The sequence below is a fragment of the Oncorhynchus tshawytscha genome, linkage group LG02 (genome assembly GCF_018296145.1).
Source record: "Oncorhynchus tshawytscha isolate Ot180627B linkage group LG02, Otsh_v2.0, whole genome shotgun sequence".
In the NCBI taxonomy this organism is placed as follows: domain Eukaryota; kingdom Metazoa; phylum Chordata; class Actinopteri; order Salmoniformes; family Salmonidae; genus Oncorhynchus; species Oncorhynchus tshawytscha.
The window spans coordinates 14,500,788-14,515,430 of record NC_056430.1 but is presented as its reverse complement, the minus strand read 5'-3'; the positions used below and the strand labels follow the sequence as shown (position 1 = coordinate 14,515,430).

The 14,643-nt window shown below is 42.3% G+C and overlaps 1 protein-coding gene across 2 annotated transcripts in view; it reads left to right on the top strand.

Annotated features, from left to right (window-relative positions):
- The window catches only part of LOC112221175 (chemokine-like protein TAFA-2), a 182,713-nt gene extending 168,579 nt beyond the window's left edge, over window positions 1–14,134 (top strand). For both annotated transcript variants that reach the window (XR_002948983.2, XM_024383328.2), the window contains exon 5: window positions 13,215–14,134. Coding sequence is in view for 1 of the 2 variants with exons in the window: in XM_024383328.2 (XP_024239096.1) it covers window positions 13,215–13,226 (12 nt within the window). In the remaining variant the exon portion in view is untranslated. The remainder of the gene's footprint in view (window positions 1–13,214) is intronic.
- The last annotated feature ends 509 nt before the right edge of the window (window positions 14,135–14,643 follow it).

The window sequence follows — 14,643 nt, the reverse complement described above, 5'->3', positions numbered from 1 at the left end:
GCACCACAGACTGTCCAGGAGTTGGCGGATGCTTTAGTCCAGGTCTGGGAGGAGATCCCTCAGGAGACCATCCGCCACCTCATCAGGAGCATGCCCAGGTATTGTAGGGAGGTCATACAGGCACGTGGAGGCCACACACACTACTGAGCCTCATTTTGACTTGTTTTACGGACATTACATCAAAGTTGGATCAGCCTGTAGTGTGGTTTTCCACTTAAATTTTTAGTGTGACTCCAAATCCAGACCTCCATGGGTTGATAAATTTGATTTCCATTTATCATTTTTGGGTGATTTTGTTGTCAGCACATTCAACTATGTAAAGAAAAAAGTATTTCATAAGAATATTTCATTCATTCAGATCTAGGATGTGTCATTTTAGTGTTCCCTTTATTTTTTTGAGCAGTGTATATCCACAGTAAAAACGAGTCCTATATCGACATAACATCAAAGGCAAGGAAGGAAGAAGCCACTGCTCCACAACCGCCATAAAAAGCCAGACTACGGTTTGCAACTGCACATGGGGACAAAGATTGTACTTTTTGGAGAAATGTCCTCTGGTCTACTGAAACAAAAATACAACTGTTTGGCCATAATGACCATTGTTATGTTGGGAGAAAAAGTGGGAGGCTTGCAAGCCGGAGAACACCATTCCAACCGTGAAGCACGGGTGTGGCAGCATCATGTTGTAGGGGTGCTTTGCTGCAGGAGGGACTGGTGCACTTCACAAAATAGATGGCATAATAAGTAAAGAAGATTATGTGGATATATTGAAGCAACATCTCAAGACATCAGTTAGGAAGTTAAAGCTTGGTCGCAAATGGTTTTTCCAAATGGAAAATGACCCCAAGCATACTTCCAAAGTTGTGGAAAAATGGCTTAAGGACAACAAAGTCAAGGTATTGGAGTGGCCATCACAAAGCCCTGACCTAAATCCCATAGAGAATTTGTGGGCAGAACTGAAAAAGCATTTGCGAGCAAGGAGGCCTACAAACCTGACTCGGTTACACCAGCTTTGTCAGGAGGAATGGGCCAAAATTCACCCAACTTATTGTGGGAATCTTGTGGAAGGCTACCTGAAACGTTTGACCCAAGTTCAACAATTTTAAAGGCAATGCTATCAAATACTAATTGAGCGTCTGTAAACTTCTGACCCACTGGGAATGTGATGAAAGAAATAAAAGCTGAAATAAATAATTCTCTCTACTATTATTCTGACATTTCACATTCTTAAAATAAAGTGGTGATCCTAACTGACCTAAGACAGGGAATTTTAACTAGGATTAAATGTCAGGAATTGCAAAAAACTGAATTTGAATGTAATTCCATTTATGCTAGCTTCGAGGCAAGCAACACTGAAGCTTTCATGAGAGCACCAGCTGTTCTGGACGATTGTGTGGTCACGCTCTCCGTAGCCAATATGAGCAAGACCTTTAAACAGGTCAACATTCACAAGGCTGCGGGGCCAGAAGGATTACCAGGGCGTGTACTCATAGCATGCGAGGACCAACTAGCAAGTATCTTCACTGACATTTCCAACCTAGTCCCCTTGCCAAGAATGTGTAGGTAACCTGCCCAAATTACTACCGCCCCGTAGCACTCATGTCGGTATTCATGAAGTGCTTCGAAAGGCTGGTCCTGGCTAACATCAATACCGTCATTCCGGAAACCTTAGACCCACTCCAATTAGCATACCGCCCCAACAAATCCACAGATGACTCAATCACACTTCACACTGCCCTTTCCCATCTGGACAATAAAAAACACCTACGGTGGGGCAAAAAAGTATTTAGTCAGCCACCAATTGTGCAATTTCTCCCACTTAAAAAGATGAGAGAGGCCTGTAATTTTCATCATAGGTACACTTCAACTATGACAGACAAAATGCGAAAGAAAATCCAGAAAATCTCATTGCAGGATTTTTAATGAATTTATTTGCAAATTATGGTGGAAAATAAGTATTTGGTCACCTACAAACAAGCAAGTTTTCTGGCTCTCACAGACCTGTAACTTCTTCTTTAAGAGGCTCCTCTTTCCTCCACTCGTTACCTGTATTAATGGCACCTGTTTGAACTTGTTATCAGTATAAAAGACACCTGTCCACAACCTCAAACAGTCACATTCCAAACTCCACTATGGCCAAGACCAAAGATCTATCAAAGGACACCAGAAACAAAATTGTAGACCTGCACCAGGCTGGGAAGACTGAATCTGCAATAGGTAAGCAGCTTGGTTTGAAGAAATCAACTGTGGGAGCAATTATTAGGAAATGGAAGACATACAAGACCACTGATAATCTCCCTCGATCTGGGGCTCCACGCAAGATCTCACCCCGTGGGGTCAAAATGATCACAAGAACAGTGAGCAAAAATCCCAGAACCACACGGGGGGACCTAGTGAATGACCTTCAGAGAGCTGGGACCAAAGTAACAAAGCCTACCATCAGTAACACACTACGCCGCCAGGGACTCAAATCCTGCAGTGCCAGACGTGTCCCCCTGCTTAAGCCAGTACATGTCCAAGCCCGTCTGAAGTTTGCTAGAGAGCATTTGGATGATCCAGAAGAAGATTGGGAGAATGTCATATGGTCAGATGAAACCAAAATATAACTTTTTGGTATAAACTCAACTTGTCGTGTTTGGAGGACAAAGAATGCTGAGTTGCATCCAAAGAACACCATACCTACTGTGAAGCATGGGGGTGGAAACATCATGCTTTTGGGATGTTTTTCTGCAATGGGACAAGGACGACTGATCCGTGTAAAGGAAAGAATGAATGGGGCCATGTATCATGAGATTCTGAGTGAAAACCTCCTTCCATCAGCAAGGGCATTGAAGATGAAACGTGGCTGGGTTTTTCAGCATGACAATGATCCCAAACACACCGCCCGGGCCATAAAGGGTTGGCTTCGTTAGCATTTCAAGGTCATGTAGTGGTCTAGCCAGTCTCCAGATCTCAACAAAATCCTACAATGTGATTTTCTGGGGTTTTTTTCTCGCATTTTGTCTGTCATAGTTGAAGTGTACCCATGATGAAAATTACAGGCTTCTCTCATCTTTTTAAGTGGGAGAACTTGCACAATTGGTGGCTGACTAAATACTTTTTTGCCCCACTGTATGTGAGAATGCTGTTCATTGACTACAGCTCACTGTTCTCACATAGCTCATCACTAAGCTAAGGACCCTGGGACTAAACACCTCCCTCTACAATTGGATCCTAGATTTCCTGACGGGCTGCTCCGAGGTGTAAAGGGTAGGCAACAACTCATCTGCCACGCTGATCGTCAACACTGGTGGCCCTCAAGGGTGTGTCCTTAGTCCCCTCCTTTACTCCCTGTTCACCCACAACTGCATGGCCAAACACGACTCCAACACCATCATTAAGTTTGCTGACGACACCACAGTGGTAGGCCTGATCACCAACAATGATGAGACAGCCTATAGGAAGGAGGTCAGAGACCAGACAGTGTGGTGCCAGGACAACAACCTCTCCCTCAATGTGAGCAAGACAAAGGAGCTGATCACGGACTACAGGAAAAAGCAGGCCGAACAGGGCACCATTAACTTAGACAGGGCTGTAGTGGAGCTGTAACGATGTTCATCCGAGGAAGAAGGAGTAGACCAAAGCGCAGCGTGGTACGTGTTCATATTTCCTTTAATTAACTGAACACTAAATACAAAAGAACAAGAGAACAAATGAAAACCGAAACAGTCCCGTATGGTGCAAACACTGAAACGGAAAACTACCCACAACCCAAAGTGGGAAAACAGGCTGCCTAAGTATGGTTCTAAATCAGAGTCAACAATAGACAGCTGTTTCTGATTGGGAATCAACCCAGGCCAAACATAGAAATACAAAACATAGAACAAAAACATAGAATGCCCACCCCAACTCACGCCCTGACCAAACCAAAAAAAGAGACATAAAAAAGGAACTAAGGTCAGAACGTGACAGGAGCTGGTCGAGAGTTTCAAGTTCCTTGGTGTCCACCAACAAACTATCATGGTCCAAACACACCAAGACAGTCGTGAAGAGGGCACAACAACACCTTTCCCCCTCAGGAGGCTGAAAAGATTTGGCTTGGGTCCCCAGATCCTCAAAAAGTTCTACAGCTGCACCACCAAGAGTATCCTGACCGGTTGCATCACCACCTGATATGGTAACTGCTCGGCATCTGACCATAAGGCGCTACAGAGGGTAGTGCGTACGGCCCAGTACATCGCTGGGGCCAAGCTTCCTGCCATCCAGGACCTATATACTTGGCAGTGTCAGAGGAAAGACCAAAAAATTGTCAACGAAATTGTCACCCAAGTCATAGACGGTTTTCTCTAGGGGTGAAGTGACTATGCATAGTCACTTTACCCCTGCATACATGTCCAAATGAACTTGATTAACCTGTACCCCTGCACATTGACTCGGTACTGGTACCCCCTGTATATAGCCTCGTTATTGTGTTACTTTTTATTATTTTTTACTTTAGTTTATTTAGGGCATATTTTCTTAACTTTATTACTTGATCTGCATTGTTGGCTAAGGGCTTGTAAGTAAGCGTTTCACTGTGTTGTATTCGGCGCATGTGACAAATAAGAATTGATTTGATGATCCTCCGCCCGAGGGAGGTGATGCCCCTTGGATAACGTTGAGACGCTGCAGAACGAAGAGGACCTCTTCCATAGCCATTCCCAGTTGAGCCAGCTGGTTGTGGTGTTGGTGAAGTAGGTTTCCCTGTTCGCTGACCATCTAGGAGAAGCCTTGGTCAACTGCTGCTTCCATAATATTGAGGCGTTATTCTGTAACATAGACGCTGGGAGTCAGGTGCATTTGGAGAGTTTAATAGAGCACGAACAATAAACAATACAAAAACAGGAGTAGCGCCGGGACATAGGAACAGTCTATAACGGCTGATGGGAAATAACAACAGAGTGCTATAATACGGGGAGTAATCAGGAAGGCGGTAGAGTCCAGGTGTAACTGATGAGGTGCAGGTGTGCGTAATGATGGGTAGCCAGGGCCGGTGGTTCGTAAACTGGAGACATCGAACGCAGGAGGGGAGGATCAGATGTGACAATTGCATTTTACTTTATTTTGTCAATTGTGTATATGCAGGGCTCCCTTGTAAAAGAGACCTTTGTCTCAATGGTGACTCCCTTTCAGATAAAGGTAAAATAAATCAATATTATATTCACCCATTTTTTTATTTTTTTTTCCATATGAAAAGTGTAATTCTGAAGTACATATGACAGTTTGACAGCAGGCTCTGGTGATAAATATGAAAAATAATCACCTTGAAATAGAAAATGCAAGTCTATGGTTCAAATGACTGTATATCCCAGCTCATACATCGGCTGAAAACATGCCCACCTAGGAAAGCCAATATTATCCTTAAAGGCCCAGTGCAGTCAACATTCATTTTTTCTGTGTTTTATATCATATTATACAACATCTGTTGAAACTAACACTGTACAATTCTGAAAACATTTTATCTGTGTTAATTTATAATAGTTGCTGGTTGAAAATACAATCTACACAGCACCTTCTAATCAGCAGGTTTGCATGGGCTGGAGTTTCTGATTTCCATGGTGACATCACCATGCTGTAAATTGGTTAATAGACCAAAAAAGAGAGTTCCAAACATCTCTGCCAATAACAGCTAGTTTTCAGTTTTCCCCTTCCCACTCAGATCCAGGCAGTCCTTGCAAAATTCTTCCTTGAGATTTTTATGGAAATCTTTTATAGTAAGGCAGCAAATTTTTACCCAGAAATTATTAGAAATGTATATAAAAATGGCTGCATTGGGCCTTTAAACATCTCTGCCTGCCTGCCTGCCAGCCTGCCAGCCAGCCTGCCTGCCTGCCTGCCTGCCTGCCTGCCTATCGGTATACAGAGAACTCTTGCGCTTCCATCTGACCCACTTGCATTTGGCAATGGGATAAGAGAACAGGCTTGGGTCGGGGCCTGCTTTTGAAAAAATCTGAGTAGTCTTGGATGTAACTTCAAACGTCAGCAAGGAAACAAAACAGGCAAAAAACAACAAAGAAACAAACAAACAGCCTGTGAAGAAAAACTGAGCCGTGGAGGTGGATGTTCAGGGTGATTCCAGAGGTTATGTGTGTCTGTGTTTGGGGTGGGGTTGGGGGTGAGGGAGGAAGGGGGGGGGGGTGTGACACAGTGGGCCCAGAGCCATCTATCACGGCCTGGTGTTTGACTCACCAAACGCCTGTACTTGAGCTGCCTTCTCCATTATTCATTGTGTGGAGGGCCTGGGCGAGGCAGACTTTTTATTTTATTTTAGCCAGGTTAATAATGTATACCCCCTCTCTCTCACACAGACAGACAGACAGGCAGGCAGACAGGCAGCCTGGTGTGCAGGTGACTGCTACATTACAGTAGGGCTAGACAGAAGCACAGTTTGTTTGATTTGGGGAAGTAGGTTTTATTTCAGTTTGTTTGATTTAGTCTCCTGTACATTGTGTAATTTACAGATGGTCCCTAACTAGCCCCATAGGGATATCCAAAGTCAACCCAATTTACCACAGGCATTACGATTGGGTCGCGTGCAGCTTCATTTCGATTTTTTATTTTTTTTAACCTTTATTTAACCAGGCAAGTCAGTTAAGAACACATTCTTATTTTCAATGACGGCCTGGGAACAGTGGGTTAACTGCCTGTTCAGGGGCAGAATGACAGATTTGTACCTTGTCAGCTCGGGGGTTTGAACTCGCAACCTTCCGGTTACTAGTCCAAAGCTCTAACCACTAGGCCACGCTGCCGAATTGATAATTACTTGTGTGCTGCCAGCAGGATTGAAACAAACCTTAATTGACTTTGTGATGCAGTCAAGAACACAAGTCTCACAAAAAAATATTGTTGACTTGACTTTATTACAAAAATGATCCTATTTACTCTTTGTAGCATCATATCGATGCCACGTAGGCTCTTTTCTAAATGAGAAGTTTGTTTTTAAGCAGTAGGTTTTTGTTCAGTGGTCTAATAAAACTTTGCATTTTTTGGGGTTCTGTAAAAATCTACATGCTCCTAAAAAGATAGATACGTACTTTGTTTTCAGAATAAAAAGTGTGCGTGGGTGGTAGCATTCATTCAATGATTTGTTTTCTATATGTGCTAATGTGTGTTTTTACGATGTTAAATTGGTAATACATTATTTTTTAATAAATAAGAGTCCCCCTATAAATCAACAAACTATCAATAGACTATCAGTGGCTCACCATCTCTCCATATTGATCCAAGTCCTATTTATGGCTGATAACAAATGACGGTGTCACTTCACATCACGACAGATTCACAATAACAAATCACCTCCACAAAGCCCCCAGGGCATCTCTCGAACGACCTTAGCAGCTCTCCATTCTCCCCATGTCAAAGAGCAGACACAGAGCCTCACACTGGCCTGGCAAGACCAGACCAGGGGTTAGAATCCTTCCGGTAATGTCACCAGTCATGCCCTCACCTCTGCTTTCACATCATATCAATCAACACACATCACACATAACAAGCGTCACAGAGCAATTTCACAGGACAAGTGTTGTGATGTAAGAGAGAATTAGTTGGATCTCTGTGATGAGAAGCTGGGTAAGATTGCAAAATAACAGGCCTACAAAGGGCTTACTGTGTTTGGGCTAAGGATGTTCCAAATGGAGAACATTTCTTAACGTTGAAACTGCCATTTATTTAAATGTTTTTCTTTCAAAATTATAATAAAAATCATAAAATTCCACATCAATTCACATTGTAGAATAATGTTCCTATTAAGGGTATATGACCACTAGGGCCGGGCAATGAAGTTCTATCTACCGCGACCCTTTACAGACACAGAACGCAGCTACAGTAACGCGGATAATTTAACTTTTCAGACAACTAAAAAAAGGGTGTCTGTCTCTTTGTTCTATTGTTTCCCTGACAACACTAAACATTGCTGATGTATGTGCTGCTGTGTTGTTTAAGCAGTTTGTTTTATGGTAGGATAGCTAGATGTGCTTTCGTTCTATTAAATGTCTTGATAAGTAGCAATATTTAACTAACTTGAAATTACTTTTTTAGGAAAGAGTGGTCTGTGCCCAGGCAGCAGGCAGGCTAGGTTTGAGAGTTCAGGTTGCCAAGTGATGGAAGTTAGGAATTACTTTACAGACAAGTAAAATGCCATTCATGTCTCCAGAGAGGGTGTCTGCGTACAGCTGTAGTGTAGCCTACCCTAAAAACCCATTCATCCCAGCTAGCACAGTGGAACTGGGCCGATTCCGGCTGATAGTAGTGGCACTCGGCTGAGAGTCATGGGTCGCCTTCGGCAGTATTACTTATGGCTAGGATGTGGGGATTGAGCTCTGGACCATTCCGGTGAGAGTTATCTGGCACAAATGTATTACTTGCGGCTCAGGCCGATTGGGGCTAACGTTACTCTCTGGCAGATGATTACACGGGCTCCTTTATATAAATAACATTTCATTATTTATTTTTCCACATTTTTTCATTGTTTCTGTGATAAAAAAAATACAATTAACATTTAAATGAAATTATTTCAGAATCCTGTGTAGTATTTAAGTATTTTGATACTTTGTCAAGGCATTTGATAAGCATTAAAAACTTTGCGGAAGGAACTTCCCGAGTGGCGCAGCGGTCTAAGACACTGCATAACAGTGCAAACTGCGTTTCTACAGATGCTGGTTCAAGACCCATGAGGCGACGCACAATTGGCCCAGTGTCATCCGAGTTAGAGGAGGTTTTGGCCGGCTGGTATGTCCTTGTCCCATCGCGCTGAAGTGACTCCTGTGGCGGGCTAGGCCATTGCACAGTGACACGGTCACCAGGTGTATGGTGGTTCCTCCGAGACATGTTTCTTTGTGGGTGGGTATAATTTGCAATGTATAATAGTAATATTTAAAATGACTAAATCGGGTAATTTTGTATACATTTATTTACATTTACATCGGGCCGCTTCTGGGAGGATTCTGCTGAGATGAATTCTGGTAAACGGAAACGGCTCTATGTACTTGGGCCGATTCTGGGCAGTCATTCATTTTGATTCCGGGCCGAGTCCGACACCCGATTCCGGGCCGATACAATCAGTTCCGTCCCCCGGGAAGCGGGCCGCTTCTGGGCCGATTTCTCATTGCTAGCTGGGATGCTTGCTCTGGAAATGCGATCAGGAGGGTCCTTACGGAGGGTTTGACACAATCTCGGAGGGTTTGACACAATCACGGAGGGTTTGACACAATCACAGAGCTTGCGGAGGCCAAATCGAGCTCCATACTGCATCGCTGTGCTTCTCCCAAATGTTTTAACAATGTGGAGGGCTCTGTATAGCTCTGCATTGACTTGATTGGTTGACGGTAGGTTGGGACGAGAGGTCCTGTATAAACACAAACTCACTTCCTTGACAACTTTCGACACAACAGCTCTGCTCTGCTCTGACTTCTGTACTACGGAGACATCAGTCCCATGAATTGTCTAAACTAGGATATTCTGCATGCATCAGACCGAATACTGAATACACACCTGTGTCATTAACTAAGAGAAAGAGCAGGCAGGCAGGCCAGCTGGAGGGAGAGAGAGGAGGGGCAGGCAGAACCATGTTGATATATCTTGCTAATCTAATCTGCATCTTGCAATGTCTTGTCTTGCATGCTTCACATATTCACCAAAGTAGCCTAAAGTTTTCCTCTTCCTCTCTGGTTTAATTTAAATTACACAACTTTCCCCAGGCCTTTATAACATGGCTATAACATGGCTATAACATGGCTATAACATGGAAAATAATCTTTTGTGATAACGGCACTGTGATTTTAATTGTTTTCTCGTTTAGGGATTTTTCTTAACGTTAAGCATACCAACCTCGTTTAAATATTGTAATGTTTAAACTGTTCACAGCCCTAGTTTGGACTAAGCTAATGAAGAAGGGTGCTTGGGACCCATGTTGATTTTCTGTATTGTACATCCACTGTGATGGATGTTCTTACTCATTGTAAACCTTGCCACACATGATGTTACATGGTTGAGCCTTCAATGCTAGTGCAGATACTATGTCAAACCTACTGTGTCATCCAATCCCTATTGGTGACAAGCAAAAACAACATTGAAATAACAACATCATGTTGTTTATCAGGGGTGGGCAATTGTTTGTTTGTGTTTGTTTTTTGTTTGTTTGTCCATGAAGCTTTGAATCAGGGCTTAGTTTGAGCCTGACCAGTCAAATGTGGTCTTTTATCCCAGCTTCCTGATGAGTCTCACTGACTTATGTTCCCCTTTTCCAGCACCCGTGAACAGAAAACTACAGCCTAATGTATTTTTAGATGTTAGATGTTGGTGTGTGATGTTTGTTAGAAAGTGAGACTCTACATGTATCTCAGTCTATGCCGCTCTGACATTGCTCGTCCATATATTTACATATTCTAAATACCATTTCATTACTTAGATGTGTGTCTATTAGGTATGCATTGTGAAATTGTTAGATATTACTTGTTAGACATTGCTGCACTGTTGGAGCTAGAAACACAAGCATTTCGCTACACCCGTAATAACATCTGCTAAACACGTGCATGTGACCAATAACATTTGATTTGATTTGGATTAAGGCATATCTTGGAACAGTGTGCACTGGAGTACTGACACATCCTGTCGCCTGGCCCCGAGCCCTACGCTCCGCGCTGCTTTTCAGGCCAAGACCATGGAGCCTCCGCCACTCACTAATTGAATGACACTAATATGTGCCAATACACAAATAGGAACACCTATGAATGTGTGTGATAACGAGACCCACTTATACTTCTTCACACTAAATATGTTAGCATGTTGTACTTAAAGGGGACTGTTACTATGACCTTGTTAACAGCAAAGAGAGGACAACTAACAGAACTGTTACTATGACCATGTTAACAGAAAAGAGAGGACAACTAACAAAACTGTTACTATGACCATGTTAACAGCAAAGAGAGGACAACTAACATAACTGTTACTATGACCATGTTAACAGCAAAGAGAGGACAACTAACAGAACTGTTACTATGACCATGTTAACAGCAAAGAGAGGACAACTAACTGAACTGTTACTATGACCATGTTAACAGCAAAGAGAGGACAACTAACAGAACTGTTACTATGACCATGTTAACAGTAAAGAGAGGACAACTAACAGAACTGTTACTATGACCATGTTAACAGTAAAGAGAGGACAACTAACAGAACTGTTACTATGACCATGTTAACAGCAAAGAGAGGAAAACTACCCAGTTAGCAGTGAGCACGCGGGAGGCCGGCGTCCCTCCAGAGTGTTCGAGCGACGTGAGACGGCTTTTTTGCCCATCTTCTTCATTCACCCCCGATATGCCGCTTTGTAAAGCGGAAGCCGTTCTCCTGCCATTCACTTGCCGTTTTCCTCACACAAAACATTCAGTGGTGATAAATACAAACAATTCAACCGATCTTTAATTGCAGTGTTTTTTTATTTTATGAAAGCTAGCTAATGGCTACTATCAAGGCATCAAGACAGGTCTGAAAACTGAATGAAGCAAAGGAGGTAACAAGGATAACTTCCTGGTGAAGGCTTTTCGGCTGCTTCTGGGGTGTTTAAGATGTGCCACAACCAATATTGTACGTAGTGATCAACACTTTTCTTCAAGTGTGTGAGGAGGTTTAAGGAGGAACCGTTTGTATTGCTTCAAATACAGTATAGTATATTAAATCAATGGCAAAAATGTAGGCTATTTTTGGTCATAATCATGATATCATGAATCTACTTGAACTGTAAATGATTAGGTGTATCATGAGTCATCTTCTATGATTTTAGGATGCAGTTTGGCCACATGTGGTTGTATTGTGTTTTTAAATTGGCAAAAAAATCGAATCATATTAAAATCACAACAAATGTAAGGTATTTATAGAAACAACAGAAACAACTTGCAGCCTCTGGCTGTCTGTGATTAGCTGGAAGGTGACAGGCCCAATTTGAGGTTAGAGAAATTCCTTGCCATTGTCTTTCAAATTAACTCATGTCTAGATGGCTTGCCTTGGGCTTATAACTGTCCTCTGAGTGGGGGATAAATGCCAGAGATGCAAAAGTGGCCTGCCAACGGCTTATAGCGGACCTACTGTATGAGTGGAGGCTACCCACCAGAGATGCAAATCACGTTTTGAATGGCAAACTCCCCTCGCCCGCTGGCAGTAGGAAATTATAGTTTTGGTTGCAGGGAAAGCAGAAAATAGCAAGCGGGAGGAATTTTTTGCTTACTGGGAAACAGCACTGTTAATATGACCATGTTAACAGCAAATATGGCACGTCATACTGTACTTTGTAAAGGCCCTTTGTATTAATATTCACAGGTTGTCATTTATTGGAGGTAGCTCTGCAGGGTAGTCATCAAATCTGATTTTAAACCTTAACACTAACCTTAACACTAACCTTAACCACATTGCTAACTCTAATGGCTAACCCTAGCCTTAAATGAAGAAGAAGAATATATTGTTTTACAATAGGCCTATAGCCAATGTTGACTTTGCAGCTGGGCCATCTAGCGGAAACCGCTTAGTTCTGCCTCTTGGGCAAGACTCATGACAATAAACGTCAACCTGCTACTTTTTGAAGGCCCTTTGGATTAATGTTCAGTGAAATACTTGGCTTAATAGGGTGTCAAAATGAATCATGTGCAGTATGTTTTGAAATGACATATGCTGTACCATACGTACTGTACCACCAAGCAGGGGCTGATGTCATAGACCTTCATAGTTCCAGAATGTACTGATGATGGCAGCCATTTTGGTGAAGCAGGAATCCAAACTAGTCTAATTGGAATGCATAGCAATAGAGTTCTAATTCCTAATACTACAGTACAATGTATTTGACTCTGACACCCTAGGACAGGTGAGTGATGGCCATAGCAGCTGGCCATAGCAGCTGGGGATTCAAACTCAACCTGGTGTATGCAGCCCATTTGATAGATAGATCTACACAGTATGACAGATATAGAATATAGATTTACACAGTAACAGGTAGTGTGGTGTGGATCTTGCTTTGAGATGGAACTTTTGGAATATCTATCTATGTTGTGTAATTAATCACTAAATCTTCTTCTGGTTTTGTAGCCCAGCAGCCAGGTCAGACTGACTGAGGTTTTTACACACTGCCTGTGGCATAAATAGCTGCAAATCCTAGTTTAATCTGTAGTGTCCATTAATATGAACTAACACCCTGCTATCTCCCCTGTTTACAGGTCACGCGATAGTGCTGTCTGTCCTGGATCTGAAGACTTGGTGTCATCAGTCATTTCTTCCTTGACAGAAACCACTGGGTCTTCTTGGATGTGAGAACTATGTATTGAATGATTTTGGGAAGGAACCAGGGACCAGTAAGGGAACATGGAAAACTCCTGAAATTCTACTGAACGGATGCAGAGCAGAGACTTGACCTGGAAATAACATAGAACCACCTATCCAGACAACTGGACTACTGATTACATCCAATTCCTAGCCGTTATTGTATCACCCACCAAATTCCTGTTTGTGTTTTTTCCTCCAACGGACTACTACAGTAGGAGATCCAACCTGCAAGGTATTTATTAATTAAAAAGACATACTGTGGATTACGCAAGCGAGATAAACCTTAATTCGAAACATGTGACGTGACATTTTCAAATCTCTTTCCTCTTTTTGTCACTGAGAGCTCAGTGACTCCAAAACAATGTGTCTGTGTTCGAGATCGATTTTAGATCATAAGCATTTCCATTCCTTTTTAGCTTTATGAAGCAGATGTCTCTTCTTTTTAAGGTTTTTGATTTGGAAAAAAAATATGAAGTGTTTTTGAGAACTTGAGACATCAAAGGAGATGGCACAGTAGAAAAAAACAGTTCTAACCTCTACGTTTCAGTGTTTTGAATTAAAAGACACCATCCCACTGGGCACAGACGTCAATTCAACATCTATTCCATGTCCGTTAAACGTAATTTCATTGACTGGACGTGTAAACAATGTTGATTTATCCAGTGTGTGCCCAGTAGGATGGTTTCACCAAACCAATTAAAATGACATAAGCTGAGCTCCAACTGTTTTACTAACTGTTTTACTATCTGTTTTTAAAAGCCTGGTGACCAACATTGAGTAAAAGTGTCAGTATTATCTCAATAAACCTATTTCAAAAGGATAACACTGGGTGAAAAAGGGTTTGGTTTTGTATCATAGTTTCAAACGTCTCTGCAACACAATAGATTTTACAACATTGCCGAGGCCACCATTGCAAGACCATCAAATACTGTAAAGCCAAAATAAAAAGCCAAGAATTTCAACACCCCTATTGTGCATATAAACCCCCACAGTACAAGCACAAAATGTAATACAAAATATAAAAAACCATTCCATGCACTTGTTTGTGCTATATCACAGTAGTGTAGTACTGAATGTTAACGTTACTGTGAGGCAGGATATCAACAACACTAAAAGTGGTCATTCTGACATGGTCCTGTCATGGGGGTTGATGACGCATTATGAAACAGAGGTCAGAATGGGAAACCATGAACTGCATGAAAAGGAGGCAACCTACTGCGCTGACGTCATATAGCACCTCTCCCACAGGTAGCCTAGCAGTTAAGAGTGTTGGGCCAGTAACCTAAAGGTATCCCCGTTCATTGCATTCTCTGGGAAACCATC